Below are 16,237 nucleotides of genomic sequence, written 5' to 3'. Positions count from 1 at the left end.
GTGATATAGGGAGGTATGGCAGAAAATAAGCGAGGGGGGGAGCAAGTTAAGTGAAGGCTTCCTGGAGGAGCTGGCATTTGAGCAGGGCTGAGGAAGATGACAGTTTATCGAGAATAGCAAGGTAGATAGAGAGTTAGGTTTGGGATTGGAGGAGAGGTCTCTGCAGGATCCATTCTTCCTCTAGTCCCAACTAGTTTTTTCAATTGTCCCTACCACAGAACCTCCCCCCTTGGCCCAGGTGACCAATAATATTATGGACAGAGACATGCCTTAAAAACTCTGAAGTCCTGGGGCGCCTGGGTGGCGCAGTCGGTTAAGCGTCCGACTTCAGCCAGGTCACGATCTCGCGGTCCGTGAGTTCGAGCCCCGCATCGGGCTCTGGGCTGATGGCTCGGAGCCTGGAGCCTGTTTCCGATTCTGTGTCTCCCTCTCTCTCTGCCCCTCGCCCGTTCATGCTCTGTCTCTCTCTGTCCCAAAAATAAATAAACGTTGAAAAAAAAAAACAAAAACAAAAAAACTCTGAAGTCCTAGTCAGCCCTCTCCAGCTCTTCATAACATCCCCATTTCTCCCACAAGGAAAGGGGTTCAGCAAGACTTGGGCCTTACCTGTGGCCATGACAGCTCTCCGCATTCCCAGCTCTTCATTCTTTTGACCTCCTGCTTTGCCAAAGAGCAGACCACGTGCCCATCATTTCTACTTGACACTCAAAGTGTATACCCCGCCCAGACTGGACAGAGCCTCCCAGGGAGAAATGCATTTACACAGTGCCCAGCAGGGCTCTTTGTGGTCCCAGGTACCTGGGAGACGTTGATTGGAACAGGCCTCTGCAGAGTGTCCTGTGAGGTGGGTAGAATTATACCAATAACAATGATTAAAAATATGGGGCGTTGTACAAGTGAGGATAAAACCACTGGGGAGGCAAATGTATAAGATCGAGTGATCTGGGCAAGCCCAGATTTCAAATCCACAATCTCCAAACGTTAGCATAATCCCACTGGGAGTTCATATTTTCAGGCCAGAAAAATACCTTTTCTGTCTTGAGTTATTCTCATCTTAACCAAAAATGTATTCTATGAAGAATCTAGGGCTGTTTTACTTTTTTGCGGGAGTTGTGCTTTTAAAAAGCAATCAGTTCCGATAGTAAGTTAACTTTTTGAAACTCAATTACTTGCAGCCATGCTGAAAAAAACTATAATTAATGTGGTCAAATCCTAGCCAAATAATAAAATGAAAGCTTTGTTGTGTATCAAGGCAGAAATCAATCTCATTAGGGAGCAAAGAGCCGGAGATTTAATTTTGAGGAAATTCTCCACCCTGTGGACAGAGGTTGTCAAGAAGCTGCCAGAATGAATGCCCAACACAAGAGGACTCACCCTCCAGAGCCCAAATTACTGAGGACTGATTGACCTTTCAAAATTGCATTTGCATACCTTCCAAGTGTGGCCTAAGCCAGTGGGCTTTTGCTCTTTAATGTTCTTGGACCTGGTACCCCTTTTGGTTTGGGTCAAGAGGTGAATGTTATCTGCACCCAATGACACTGGCATGTCAAGAAGATCCTGTCCTTTGGAACTTGGGATGAGGTGGCCTCAGAAGGTCAGTAGACATGAGAAAGGAGTTTAGCAAGGATTTGGGGTGTGCACATTGATGGTGGGGTCATTTCCAGACAGCAGGGCTGAGGGCAAAGCCGGACAGACCCACTAGAGACGATGCCCAGTTGCACGACCCCAGATGCAAGGGGAATAGTGAACAGCAAGTGTGACCAGAATGGGAAAGGACAGGAAATTCTGCCCTGTGAGGACATCTGGAGAGAGAGCAGCCTAAGGTCTGCTCCTGCTTCTGTCTTCTGGTATCTAAGAGGCCTTCCCAGGGCAGGAGGAATGGGCTGTGACCCGCAGGAACCAGAGCTCGGAGCTGAGGCTACTATCAGTGAGATGCACTAAATTCAAGATGGACTTTCCTGTGGTCAGAGCCATCAGAGCTTGGAAGGGGTTTTCCTGGCTGGGGAGTAAACTCCCCAATGCTGGAGGTAGGCAACAAAAGCTGGACACCAAGTATTGTGAATATTGCAAAGGCATTTCCATCGTGGGACCGCACTAGAATGGGGGTGCTTAGACCTGCATGTGCATCAGAATCTCTTGGAGAGCATCTTAAAAGCAGATCTGGTTCCAAAGAGGCCCAGGGAGCCCCAGGTTTGACAAGTCTTGAGGGACTCTGATGTGGGCATTCTGAGGCACATTAGAAGAAACTATTTTTGAGAAACATCCACTCTTCTCCCAGCCCTGGGATGCTGGAACTTCTGTAATGCAGATTGAGTCCTTTTGTTTAATAGCCGAGTTGTCATTCCTTCCTTGTCATGTGATGTGAGCATCTCCTGTGTGCCAAGTTTCAAAGGTTTACAGGTTTGGGGAGCCTGGGTGGCTCAGTCAGTTGAGCATCCAACTTCAGCTCAGGTCATGATCTTGTGGTTCATGGGTTTGAGTCCCACATCAGGTTCTATGCTGACAGCTCAGAGCCTGCAGCCTGTTTCAGATTCTGTGTCTCCCTCTCTCTCTGCCCCTCCCTCTCTCACGCTCTGTCTCTGTCTCAAAAATAAATAAACATTAAAAAAAAAAATTTTTTTTTAAAAAGGTTTACAGGTTTGCAGGACCTCAGGGGTCATCTAGTCCTGTCCCTTCGTTGTATTGATAGGGAAATTGAGGGCTGAGAGGGCAGGAGCCAGGGCTGGGATCAGGTTCCTGATGTCCAGTTCAGAGATCTTTTCACTTGCTTTCAGTGGACTTCCGGGAGCATTGAAAACTACTCCCATTTCACACATGAAGAAATTGAAGCCCAAATTCCAAGGACTGTTGGGAGTTCTTCCACTGAGAACCACTGTCATTCACATGATTTGCAAAGGTCCTTAGCCAGGGTGTTTGGGTGGCTTACAGTCAGCAGTGTTTGAAATTCCAGAGAGGAGAAAACTACCCTCGGGTTAGGTACAAGGTCACTGAGCAGATAGATCTGTTTTTGTTTTTTTTTTAATTTTTTAGGTTTTTATTTTATTTTTGATAGAGAGTACAAGTGGGGGAGGGGCAGAGAGAGAGGGAGACACAATCTGAAGCAGGCTGTAGGCTCTCAGCTGTCGGCATAGCGCCTGATGTGGGGCTCGAACTCACGGACCTTGAGATCGTGACCTGAGTTGAAGTCAGATACTTAACTGACTGAGCCACCCAGATGCCCCAGATCTGTTTTAATTTGAAGTCTTTAAAGACCCCTGTGCATTTTCTTTTCTCTCTTTACTTTTTTTTTCTTTTTTGAAGCAAAACTATAAGCTGGATCAGGTGCTTTGTGAGCAAGTCCCTTCCTTGCCATGCTAATGGACTCCCTCTTTCAGTTAGCAGAGGAAGCCCCCACCAGGACAGGAGTTGGGTGGGAGGATAGTGGGGGCAAGCCCTGTGATTTAAGGATGAGATTCGGGGTGTGGGAGATTGCTGCTTCCCCCCTGTCTGCACCCCCACCCCACTCTCCCTCTCCACTTTGTCATACCCCATCTCTGCTGACAAGACGTTGTAAAGACTATTGGTAGTGGCCAAGACTCCCCTACAACTGATAGCATGGGGGCGCGGCATTCTGGCCCCTGATTCGCTGGGAAATTAGAGCAAACCTCCACCACTCTCTGGGTCTCAATGTCATCTGTAAAATAAGCAGGGAACCAAATAGTCTCAAAAGCCTCTGCTTGGTACTTTACCTGCCTCAGAATACATGGGTGCCTGGGTGGCTCAGTCGGTTAAGTGTCTGACTCTTGGTTTCGGCTCAGGTCATGATCTCACGGTTTTGTGGGTTTGAACCCTGCATCGGGCTCTGCACACTGCTTGGAGCCTGCTTGGGATTCTCCCTCTCTCTCTGCCCTTCCTCCACTCGTGCTCTGTCTCTCTCAAAATAAATAAATAAACTTAAAAAAATAATAATAAAGAGGGGCGCCTGGATGGCTCAGTCGTTTAAGTATCTGACTTCGGCTCAAGTCATGATCTTGTGGTTTGTGGATTCGAACTTAGCATTGGGCTCTGTGCTGACAGCTGGGAGCCTGGAGCCTGCTTCAGATTCTGTGTCTCCTTCTCTCTCTGCCCCTCCCCTGTTCATACTCTGCCTCTCTCTCAAAAATAAACAAACATTAAAAAACAATTTTTTTTTTAAGAGCACCTGGGCACCTCAGTTGGTCAGGCGTCCAATTTCAGCTCAGGTCATGATCTCACAGTTGGTGAGTTCAAGCCCCGCATTGGGCTCTGTGGTGGCAGCTCAGAGCCTGGAGCCTGCTTCAGATTCTGTCTCTCTCTATCTGCCCTTCCTCTCCTCATGCTCTGTCTCTCTCTCAAAAATAAACATTAAAAAAATTTTTTTTAATTTTTTAAAAAAGAAATGGTGAATACAGAGCAATATGCACAGTAGTACTTAATAAATACAGTACAATCATGTATGACCAGTAGTTTTTAAGCAGAGAAACTTCTTTCCTCATCTTTCCTATTCTGTTTTCAAGTGGAGCCCTGTGTGTTACAATGTACTTTTGAGAGGGTCATGAAATACCGCTTGATGTTTGGGGAAATTGATGCCAGGGAAGTAAACACACTTCCCACTGTCACCCAGTGGCAGAGCTAGGGCCAGAACCTAGGCCTCACCACCAGCCACGGGGGCTGCCCAGCTGGAGGAGATGGTCCTACAGCCAGGAGTCTGCCTGGCCATCCATGGCTTCTAGGCTGCCAGCATGGCCATGAATGACAGACCGGAAGACAGGAAGACACATTCACTGCTCAGCCCAGACCACATGGAGCCAGCAAGACAGACCAGATGGGCAGCAACTTGTATGTGGGCTCCTGCAGAGCAGATGGAAACAAAGCCATGTCAGAACCCCAAACCTCGGTACCCGCCAGACTTGCTCACGCACTGCCCAGCTCAGACCTCAGACAGCCCCTGTTGGGGGGGGAGAGGTGTGTGTGAAAGCTCCATTCCACAGATGAGGAAACTGAGGCTGAGGAAGCCACAGCTCAATGTAGCAGGGCAAGGACTCAGACCCAGGTGACGGTTCCACAGGCGGCGGTTCCTTTGGGAATGGTTCTGCTTTCCTTGCCAGGGGTGTCCCCCCTTGTCTCAGCCTTTCCTGGGTCAATCCCAGGTTTCCAGCTCCCCTGTGCCTTTAAAAGCCATTGTGCGCCTCCAAGTCCTCTCAGCCACTGGTGTTTACCACCACAGCTGCTTTTGCCCACCCTCTGCTGGGTCCCTGTTCTGGAGCTTCTTCAGGTGTGGCCTGCCCCCCACCCCCATCTGCTATTTGTGGGGAGGGTAGGAGGTTGGTCCTTGAAAACAGCCTGGAGCCCTTTGCAGCCAAGCAGTTTGGCAAACTCTTTGTGTGTCAAGCCCTTAAATGTGGAGCAGGATGACCTAACCTTTATCAAGCGTTCACACTGCATTCATTCACAGCTAAGTTCTCACTTACCCTGATAACTACTGTGAGGGTGGACTCTTGTTATTCCCATTTCACAGACGCAGACTTTTAGGCACTGGAGAATGTGGGTGTGTGTCTTTAACCTCAGTGCCACCGGAAGTTGAGACTGGATTGTTCTTTGTTGTGGAGGCTGTCCTATGCATTGTAGGTTTGTCAGCACCCTTGGCTTCTGCCCAGATGCCAGCAGCACCTGAGTTCCCAGGCACTGCTGAATACCCCCCAGAAGGGATGAACTCACTCCCACGGAGAACCCCTGCTCCAAGGAGCGTATGGGCTGGGAAAGGCTTGTCCCAGTACATGGAGACCACTCTGAGCTGAATGCATTCTGTCCATCTGTTGGCACAAGTGTTAGGACTGCTCTTATCATCGTGCTGTCCCTAAGCCTGGGCGTCTGCTGTGCCCACTGCCCTACTTGTCTTTCTTCCTGCACTGAGGATAGCCATCCTGCCCTGCCTTAGTGCTCCTGGCTGGTGCTGGGGTGACCGCTACCCTCCTTGGGATATCCCTCATTGGCTTGAGAACTTTAGTGCTGGAGGGACCCCCTCCACCTTTTCCAAATGAAAGAAACTGAGACCCAGGGAGAAGGTACTTGCCCGGTGCATGACATCATCAGTGGGATCAGAGTTTGAACTCAGGCATCTGACTTTTGTCTGGCCACCACCGCCAGCCCCCACCTGTCCTAAACACAAAAACTCATTCGCGTTCCCAGAAGAGTCCCGATTAGAAGTAAAGGGGAAAACAAAACAAAACACGCTAGACCCTCTTGCCTCTTCCCAAAGCTCTGACAGCATTTCACATGTCACCTCCACCCCACCTCCTCCCCTCCCCTTGCAGTTTTCGTGTGCACTTGGCTGAGCCTGAGGACTGATGGGAATCCTAAACAAGGGGACTGCAAAAGTTATCCAGCCTACCCCGAAGCATCATCCCCTTTTCACGCCTCCAGTAATGGGAGGCTTACTCTGCTGTCAGCCTTGATCATTAAAATCCTCCTGTCTAAAAGTTTGTTAGTCTTCTCCTGAGAAAATTGCCTAAAATGGATTCATTTTGACCTACCCGCTGCTCTGTGTGGCACAAAACAAACCTATGCCTTTCCATGTTTGCTGGGAGAGGCTTCTGCCAGCTCCCCTTCTGCCTGGAGATGGCTTTTTGTCATGATTTACTGAAGGCTCTCACCCCGAGCCGCCAACTTAGAGCTTGAGAAATGCCCGTGCGTCTCAGGAAGGCTAATCGCTGCTGATGCGTTTATTGAAAGTCCAATTATTTGGTTGTAAATCAAGTCGTTTGGCTCAGCAGCATTTACATGTAGACATTTGTTCGCAATAACTTGACATATGCATCTTTGGTTTATCGTTGTGAAGGCTGTTTCAGAAGGCCCTGGGCAGCACTCAGGTATTTGCCATGTGGACTTCTAAGCCCCTTCCCCCAGCTCCCTGGACTCCTAGACTATGTCAGCCAGAGGGGCCTCCGTACCTCCAGCTCCTTGCATTGCAGTTGAGAACCCCAGCACACAGCTAGAACAAGTTGCTGCTCCCTCCAGTCCCTGGTCCTCTCACCTGTGCCATGGGCATCTTGCAGATAATGATGCCAGCCCTCCCAGCATCTTTGTGAAGCCACAGGCTGGTCTGGTCATGGGCCAAGGGTGGCGGCTATCGCTGCTGTACATCTTTGTGTCCCAGATTCCTGGACCCTTTTCGGGAAGTTCACAGCATATACAGGTGGTAGCCTGCATGCAAGTAGGGCCTTGGGAGTTGTCAACCAGGTTGACAGGGACCTGTCCCTGAAGGCTCCTGGCACTTGAGTTCTGGATATTTCTCTCCCAATGCAGGCCCAGGGCTCTCACATCATGCTTCTCTGCAGGCACTTGTGAATGTTTCTGGGGTTTCTATGCATTGCTCACAGGTATGGTGAGGAGAATTTCTCTGTAGACACACACACCCAGCCAAATATCCCATCTCACTGGAGGTCAAAGAGAAGGGAGGAAGAAAGCAGACATTCTGAATCACAGAGCCATCTGCTTGCACGGGCAGTGTTGCCAACTGCAGGGCGGAGTTAGCCGGGAACAACCTTTTTTGTGGGAACCTAGGTGGCCATGAATATAGGAGGTGCCTTGCCATGGACACCCTCCCGGCTGGCTCCCTGGGGATGCCAGGTCCCAGGGTCATGACAGATCAGGGTAAGGACCAGGCCTAGGACCACACCTACCCCCACACGGACAGCACAAACGTCTGTGTCCATCTCTACTGCCACAGAGGGCTGGGCTTTGAGCGGGAGCACTGGCTGGCATTCTCATGCTCATGGAGGATGTGGGAACTGTGACACTTCGTCCCTGAGAATCATCCTGCAGCCAGTTGCTGAGGGCACTTCAAATGCCCAGGAAGTCCATGGCTCTAAGAGGGAACTTGTCTCATATTTGTGCTTCATTTCTCTAGGCCTGGGCAGGGGGCATTGGCTGCCTCAGTCACCCCAGCAAGGATTTCTTCTAGAAATCTGAGGAAAGAGGGACTTTACCCATTCTTCCTTGTGACCTCCCTCAGGCAAGACTTGTCTTTTGACTTGAGAGATGCAAGACTTTGTACCCCCTAAAGGGGTGACCCTCTGGGTGCTCCTCATGACTCTACCCCTCACTAAGCTTGCTCAGCTGGTCCTCACTGGCTGTCCTAGGACCAGGGCTATCCAGACAGAGCAGCTACTGTATCTGACCTTGGAGGAAGTGGCTTCTACCCTGGCTGGGCCACACTAAGGGACAGGGTACAACAGCCACCAACCTGCCCTTGGGAGCTTATAAACCAGAGAGGAGGTTGTGTGGGGCCTCATTGCTGGCTCAGGGCAGACCCTCACCAGATAGCTGATGGTTGGATGGACGGATGGATGATGGACAGATGGACCAAGTGCCCAGCTGTGGGCCAGGCTTATGCTGAGAGCCCAGAGAAAGTAAGGCTTGGCCTACTGAGAAATGTCACAGTGAACAGACAGGATTCTTTTTTTTTTTTTTTTTTAAGTTTATTTATTCTGACAGAGAGAGAGCATGAGCAGGGGAGGGACAGAGAGAGAGAATCCTGAGCAGGCTCCACACTGACATCGTGTAGCCTGATGCAGGGCTCGAACTCAAGAACCCATGAGATCATGACCAGAGCTAAGACCAAGAGTCGGACGTTTGACTGAGCTACCCAGGCTCCCCTGAACAGACAGGATCCTTGACCTCAGGAAATCACAGAGCTACAAGGAAGCCATGTCTCAGGACAGAAAGAGTCCAAAGGCCCACCTAGACACCTGGATCCATCTGGTTAGGTGGCTGAGCAGGAGAAAATGAGGCTGAAGAATCAGACAGCTATAGTGAAATCCTAGCCCCACCATGTGCGATGGGACTTGGCACTCAACCTCGCTAGCATCAGTTTCCCATCCGTAAACAGTGGTAGTTCTACCAGCTTAGCAGCATTGCTGTGGGCTTCCATGCGATAATATGTAGCAACAGTTCAGCTCCCTGCCTGGTGCACAGTGGGGTTTGAACAGTGCAGGTGGCATTCGTTGTGCAGTGGCCATGGGGAGCCATGGATGGTTTTGAGCCGAGAGACAGTGTTCTGGGGCATCTCCGTCAAGAGAGCAGTTCCCCAACCACCTTTTAGTAGAGGTGGACCAGAGATCCTTGCTGTGTGTGGATTCCCGTAACGAGGTTCTACGCGATAGTCCCCAAAGGCAATTTCCTTGCCTCCTCCTGCATAAATATTATATGCAAGTATTTTTAAGTCATTTCATCATGAAAAGAAGCGATTTAACATAACTATTACTCAGGATTCTTCATGAAATATGCATCAAGCAATTAGGTCTAAAAGCGAGAGGTGAGGCCTTGTACCCTGCTTGGGCCGGCAGCTGCGGGCTGAGTGATGTTTTATTAAAGCCCATGATTATGAGACGAGGTAGGGCCTGTTATTAGGCCCGGCACACCAGGCACGTTTGATAATCCTGGTGATGAGGAGGTGCTTTTTGTGATGATAATGAGGGATCTAAACGCAGTGACAGCCCCAGCACCCCCAGCCTCCGCCAGCCTTACATGACTCATTAGACAGGTCACCCACCGGAGACACCCTTAATTGTGACTTTGCTCTCGCAAGATGTCCTATCAAAGGAGACAGGCCTGACACAGGAGCCTCGCGGGCGGCCGCAGCCTGTCCAAGCTCCCTGGGGACCAAGGCCCTCCCAGAAGTGATGATGGCGAGGTGGCGTGGCCGGGGACCTGGCCCACCTGGCCCTGGAGGCAAAGAGCTCCGGGTTCTGGCTTCAGCCAAAGCCCACCTTGCCGTGTGCCTTGGCCCAGAGTGTTGTTCTCTCCCACCTCAGTCCTCCAAGGCGCCCCAAGAAAAGCTCTGTCCAGAGCATCCACAGCACCCCTGGGCATGCTGATTATCTGATGCACCCTCTTTTCTTGCTAGAAATTCTAATTTTTTTTCTCTTCTTATGCTAGTTGTCTTCTGAATTGAGTTGGGAGTCATTAAAGCCATCCCTTCACAGTTGTTTTTATTTTTTTTATATTTTTTATTTAAAAAAATTTTTTTAATGTTTATTTGTTTTTGAGAGAGAGGGAGAGCCAGAGCATGAGCAGGGGAGGGGCAGAGGGAGAGGGAGACACAGAATCGGAAGCAGGCTCCAGGCCCTGAGCTCTCAGTACAGAGCCCGACGCAGGGCTTGAACCCACAAACCGTGAGATCATGACCTGAGCTGAAGTCAGATGCTTAACCAACCGAGCCACCCAGGCGCCGCTTCACAGTTGTTTTTAAATCTTCAGCTGTTGTAAAGTAGCATCTCATTCATTGGGACCTTGTGACCCATCAGGATATATTATCAGGATATATTACGCATCTCTTGGGTGTGTGTTGACAAGGTTTTACCTGACCTATTCGTGAGTCAGAGTTTGACAGATTGTTTCAAAAAGCAAGCTCACCTCTCAGGGCCTGCCAACCCCATGTGACGGGTCTCCATAGTTGGGGCCTTTAGCAGTCAGGACAAGCCATCCCCAGTGCCTGAGATGACCTTTCCATGCCAGCCCTGTGCTGTCTCTGGCCCACCATCAGCCCTGTAGGGTAAGTACCTAGGGACCGAGGCCAGAGTCAAAGAGTCCCTTGCACAGGGTCTAACGTCTCTCCCCTGCCACCTTACCTGGCCTCATACGGAGTGTTGAGGGCTAAGTGGGATTCTCTCCTGGAGCTGGATGGTACTGAGTCAGGAGCATGGACCCTGGGAAAGGCCCACCAGGGAGGGAAGCAGCACCACCGCTGATTGCTGTGTGACCTTGGGTCGGCCACCTGACTGAGCCTCAGGACTTGGCACATAGCCTGAATCACAGGAAGTGCCTGGGAAACATTGGCTGTGAAGACCATTATGATCAGTGCCCCGTGAGAATAAAGACTGGGGGCTGTGGGCAGCAGTGGAATGGGGCATGAGGCTGCCTCCAGGCCCCTTCCTGCGAGAAGTCCTCACAAGGGGGCAAGAGCTTATGCTTACACACATGGAATCCAGGACCTTAGGCCCAGAAGCACCCTCAAAGGTCATCCGGTTAGCCTCCCCACAGATCCAGTGGTGCCAAGGACAGAACCCACCACCGCCAAAGGACCACCTCAGGTCCAGAGAACCACGGAGTGCAGTGCTTGAGCCCAAGGGGAAGGGCCGCTCCTGCTGGGGGCTCCTGATGTGGGAGCCAGCTCGTGGGCCTTTATCCCTCTACCAGGGGATGGTCATGCCTTGGACTGGGCGGTCATAGGGCCTGAGTCCTCTGCCATGGTCTGAGTTTTGTGACTGGCCTGCCCCGCTCGGCACAGCCTAGCTCAGTTACAAACCTGTGTCTACTGAAATACATGTGCCAGAGGCACTTCAGGGAGGTGCTAACAGCTGCCCTGCCTCACCTGTGTCTGTTGAGGAGGAGGCATCATTGTGGAGTTTCTGATAACCTGGTGGCCATTCCGAACCTGTGGCCTGGGAACAGAGGGGCCTTCTCTCCCTCTGGTCCCGTCAGCTGTTCTCACCATCCCTGCCACTTCCCTTGCTGGGTGTTTTAAGAACAACCACTATAAAAACGTCCCATTAAACCATATGAGTTACTTCTCTTCACCTCCTTAAAAAGTAAATCAGCTCCTCCTGCCACTTCCTTTCTGTGTTGCCAGCACAGCTTTGGCATTCTGGCCTGGCTCACAGCTATAGCTGCTGTGATCCAGTCTTCCACATCGTATGCTCTGCACCCCAGCCACAGATCTGTGGTCTGGCACCCAAAACATCACCCCACTCCACTCACAAAGAGGAGCATGACTGTCCGAGGCTACACGCCCTCTGCTCCCTCACTCACCTGCAGCTCCAGCCGGTGCTCCGCCCCCCCCCCCGCCCCCACCCTTTGTCCAGGCAGAGCTGAGCTCATGGCCTCAGTGCGCAGAGCTTTTTAACTAGTCCTAGTTTCCTTAGCCACACAATCTCAGCACTTCATTCAAGCAGTTACCACCCTATCCAGGCCGGCACAGATTCGTGATCTCTCCCGTGTGGTGGGTAGCTAGTCTTTGCTTAAATGGGGTTGTACGTTTTCTCACTTACTGCACACCCCGTTCCCTTTCTAACAGCTTAAGCAAGTGCGCCTCCTGCTTCTCAGATGTGTCGAGGCAATTCTCCAATGAAATGACCCTTCGCTGAGGAGCAGAACTTGCCACAGGCTCTGTAATTAGAACATTGTCAGCCTTAAAAAATCTTGATTTAAATTTTAGTTCTTTACAGGAATTATTCTCTCTAGAAACATAATTGCTCTCCGAACGATTTCCTTTAAGCTGAGGGTGACATCTCTAAATACATTATTATGAGCAGATGTATTGCTCAGTGCCCGCACTTCATTAAACATTTGCTCTGCCATTTGAAAATGGTGCTGGAGTCCAAATTGATGCATTAACAGAGCGGGTGTCCGTGAGCGCGGGGAGCCCAGTCCTGACTGGAAGAGACGTGGTAAGCCCTCCAGTGCCCCTGTGGGAGCAGTCGGAGCAACAAGAACTGAAGCTCAGAATGTTGCAAATTTGCGTTCACTTGGAGCTCAGCCTCGCCAGGGGCTGGGCCTTGGTCTCCCAGAAGCAAGGCCCCTGGGGCTGGTCACAAGTTATCAGTGCCAAGGGACAGACTCTAGAGAAGGCAGCAAGAGGTCAGAGTGCCAGCTTTCTCACTAAGTGACAAATGTGAGATAAATTGGACTGTGCTTTGGAAACCAAGCATCTACAGGTTTGGCAGCAAAATCATAAAAGGCCAGGCTTAGAGCTGAGTGGTCAGGGAAAAGGCAGCTTGGGCAAAGGCAGATTTGACAGAGGAGTGAGTGATCTGATATGGCCAGAGACCTGGGTGGAAGGTGGGAGGACCAGGGCCAGGTACTAGGGCCAGGTGGAAGCAGCATGGCCATTGCCATCTGAGATCTGTGCCCCAGCCAGTGTATGCTGGTGTAGGGGCACGGGGCTGCAAGGGGCACGGGGTCCAGGGTTCTACTCTGATCTCCAAGGGACCCACCCACTGCCCTTTTCAGCAGATACCATGCATGGTGTGTCCAGGGACCAGGCCCTGATCTGTGGAGCTCTCAGGGGGAGTTGGGAAGATGGAGAAGTAATTGCAATTCAAGGAAGCAAGTGATGGAGGCACGAGTATGCTCGGTGCTGTCAGAGGAAGGAAGGAGCTCTGCTTGTGGTAGCCTGGAAGACTTCCCAGCAGAAGAAACACTCAGGTTGGGCCTTGGAGGAGGAGGCAGAGTTCACTGAACAGAGGGAAGATGCACAGAGAAGGGAGTGCCTGCAAGGGGGCAGAGCTGGGGAAGAACACACATACCCCGGACATTCCCTTGGCTAAAACTAGTCACATGTTTACAGAGGCTGCAAGGGAGGCTGGGAAATGTAGTCCCTGGCTGGGCAGCCCCTTCCTAGTGGCAATAAAGTAGTATGGAAGGGAGAGCATCAATTTTTGGAAAACAGCTCACCTGTCATCCCTGCTACACTGTTTTCTCACCTGTAAACTGGGGGTGATGAGACCTGCCCCGCACACTTGCCAGGGCACTGGGGACTTAATCATACTTTTCGCCTGGCACACACAGCCTAAAAACTTGTCTGTGTCAGCAATAAGAGGAGCCAAGTCTGGGGGCTTGTTTTCCTGAGGAAGCCTTTCAAAAGCTCTCAAGATCCTAAAGACTCTCCAGCAGTGTTTGCTGCTGGTTCCTGGTCTATGCTGGGCTTGGGGGAGCTCTGGGGTGCAGCTGCGTTTCACTTGGGCCTGAGCAGCATGGCTGTTTCAGCCTTTGTCACTGCAGATCCTAATAATAACCTCCGTGTTTTGTTCACAGGAGCAACCAGGGCTTTATGCACATGAAACTGGCCAAAACCAAAGAGAAGTACGTTCTGGGTCAGAACAGTCCCCCATTCGACAGTGTCCCAGAAGTCATCCACTACTATACCACCAGAAAGCTGCCCATCAAAGGGGCTGAGCACTTGTCCCTCCTCTACCCTGTGGCTGTGCGGACCCTCTGAGCGGACAAGCCCCACCCTGCTCTGTGACGGGGCCCAGACTTGGAGGAGCTGGAGGCCCCCGCCCACCAGCCCCGCCGCTGTTGCAGGCGGGGTCCAATTTGTGTCGTGTGTATGGTACTAGCACACCACTGCATGTCTCTAGAATGCTGTTGCCACTTACGGGGGCTGGAGAAAGCCTGGACAAAGACAGAAGGACAGCCAACACGCCACCCCAGCCCCCACCCCCGCCCCCTCCTTGAGTTTCTGTGAATTAAAATATTTGCAAATCCAAAGAGATGCCTTCCAGGATGAACAAAGGAGAGCAGCTCCGGAGGGGCGAGGGGCGGGGCGGGAGCTCCCGGGTTGCAGCTCTTTGTTCTCCAGCTGTCACGAATTCACACCTGTGGGGGTGGGGGGTGGGGGCACTACGGTTTTCCCACCAGGGCCCCCGCTGGTGCTGGGAGACAAATGCGGGTGCTCTGAGAGCCCAGAAAGCCCCAGGAGTCTGGCTTCCCCTGTGGTGTGTGTGTATGTGTGAGTGTGAACACATACACGAGAGAGCATGGTCACACACAGATGTGAGTAAGCCCGCTAAATCCACTGTTAGTCACTCAGTGTAATCACTAGGAGATCTTCAAGGAATCATTGTGCAGTCACAAAGAGGATTCAATTATTTATGAATAGGGTGTGTAAATAAAATAGTCATTTAATACATATTCTTATCCCTTTTTTTTATATGTACGTATATATACCACAGAGGGTCTCTGAGGAGGGCAGTGTTTACCTGCTGGTTTCGTTCCCAGAGCAAGGTGTGACTCTGGGCGTGTGTGGTACGACAGGCCCCAGGGAGGGAAGGAAGCAGAGAGGGGTTTTCTTTGCCCGCCTGAGAGCCAACCTCAGGATGGTGCAGCAAGGCCCTGAGTTCCGGCTCCAGCAATGGTAGCCTCAAGTGTTGACCCACCACCCAAGCTCTCCCTTCCGCCTATAGCAGCCCAGTGATGGCAAGTCTGTGCAGAGCACCCAGCAGTCTACAAAGGGCTCTCCCATTATCTGGTCAGCGCCACCCCGTGAGGCATTTAATGTGGGGAAAAGGCGGCACAGAGAGGGAAAGTAATCTGCGCTATGTCACACAGCTTGTAAGCGAAAGAGGCTTCTTGAGTCCAGATTGGCAGCCTCCATGGCCAGTGCTTTGGCTGTCCGTGGCCTCACTGTTAACCCTGCTCCTGAGGGAAAACAAATCCTAACCTCTCAGGGGGACGTGGAGTTCTCTTGGTCGTCCATCCACACTGCTTCCCCGCAGATAACACACACGTTCCCACGGTTCACCTCCATCTTGCCTCTGCCCTTGACTGGAGCAGGGATGCTCACCACACCTTCAGGTCAGGCTCCTAAGGTTGTGAGGTTGCTTTTACTTGGTTCCTCCTCCTTTCCCTCCCACTCACCCACCACCACGCTATGGTTAAATGCTGGTGGAAGACATAGAAGAATCCCACCCAGCAGCATGACAGATAACGGCTTCCATCTGCTGAAGGACATGCAAGGATCCAAATACGGCCTGAGTTTTGAGTTTCAGTGCCTTCAAGCACACGTCTTCCTGCCTGCCCAGCTTGTCTGAATGGAGTGGAAGCTTGGTGACCGTCATCCCCAGCACAAGGGGCTGAGTTCGAACATCACCAGCAGTTCTAGACATTCAGCACTGCCCAGGCTTCAGAGATGCTTCAGGCTCACTGTTCAGATGTGGTCTCAGAGGCCCAGCAAAGAAAAAGGACTTGCGGCTGCTGCCTGTCAAACCAGGCAGAGCAGGACTAAAAGCTGTGCCTCTTTAGGGTGCTGCTGTGGATTTCCCAGGTTTGTGGCCAAAGCTGTTTCCTTAGCAACCGGTCTTTCTGCTCAGTCCACCTCGGGTCATCCTACCAGCCACAACCACCCCCCCCCCCAAAAAAAACCTCTCCCACCTGCAGATCCCACAGCCTGAGCTGCCTCATGATTACCACTTAGGCCATGGCCTGACTCTGTCCTGACCTTTTGCCTGTTGTGCATTTTCCCAAACGTCCTTTGAAGCAAAAGAGTACCTGGAGTGATTCACATTCCCCCCACCCCCCTTTCTCTTTCTCTCTCTTTTTTTTTTTTTGTGAATGAGAAAATGAGTGAGGAATTGGCACTTGTCCAAACAGAAGTGCCAAAGGAGACTGGACCCCAAGGATCCACTTAGAGGTTGGGGCTGTGGGAGCAGGCCCTCAAGCTGGGTGGGGTGAGACTGCA

At 51.4% G+C, this 16,237-nt stretch overlaps 1 protein-coding gene across 2 annotated transcripts in view; it reads left to right on the top strand.

The window, feature by feature from the left end:
• Positions 1-14,689, top strand: part of SHB (SH2 domain containing adaptor protein B) — a 136,523-nt gene extending 121,834 nt beyond the window's left edge. For both annotated transcript variants that reach the window (XM_086683538.1, XM_086683537.1), the window contains one exon: positions 13,813-14,689. In XM_086683538.1, coding sequence (XP_086539664.1) covers positions 13,813-13,996 — 184 coding nt within the window. In that variant the 3' untranslated portion in view covers positions 13,997-14,689. The remainder of the gene's footprint in view (positions 1-13,812) is intronic.
• The last annotated feature ends 1,548 nt before the right edge of the window (positions 14,690-16,237 follow it).

This window comes from Puma concolor, chromosome D4 (genome assembly GCF_028749965.1).
Source record: "Puma concolor isolate L17-30 chromosome D4, mPumCon1.1.hap2, whole genome shotgun sequence".
In the NCBI taxonomy this organism is placed as follows: Eukaryota; Metazoa; Chordata; class Mammalia; order Carnivora; family Felidae; genus Puma; species Puma concolor.
This window is presented reverse-complemented; position numbering and strand designations above follow the sequence as displayed.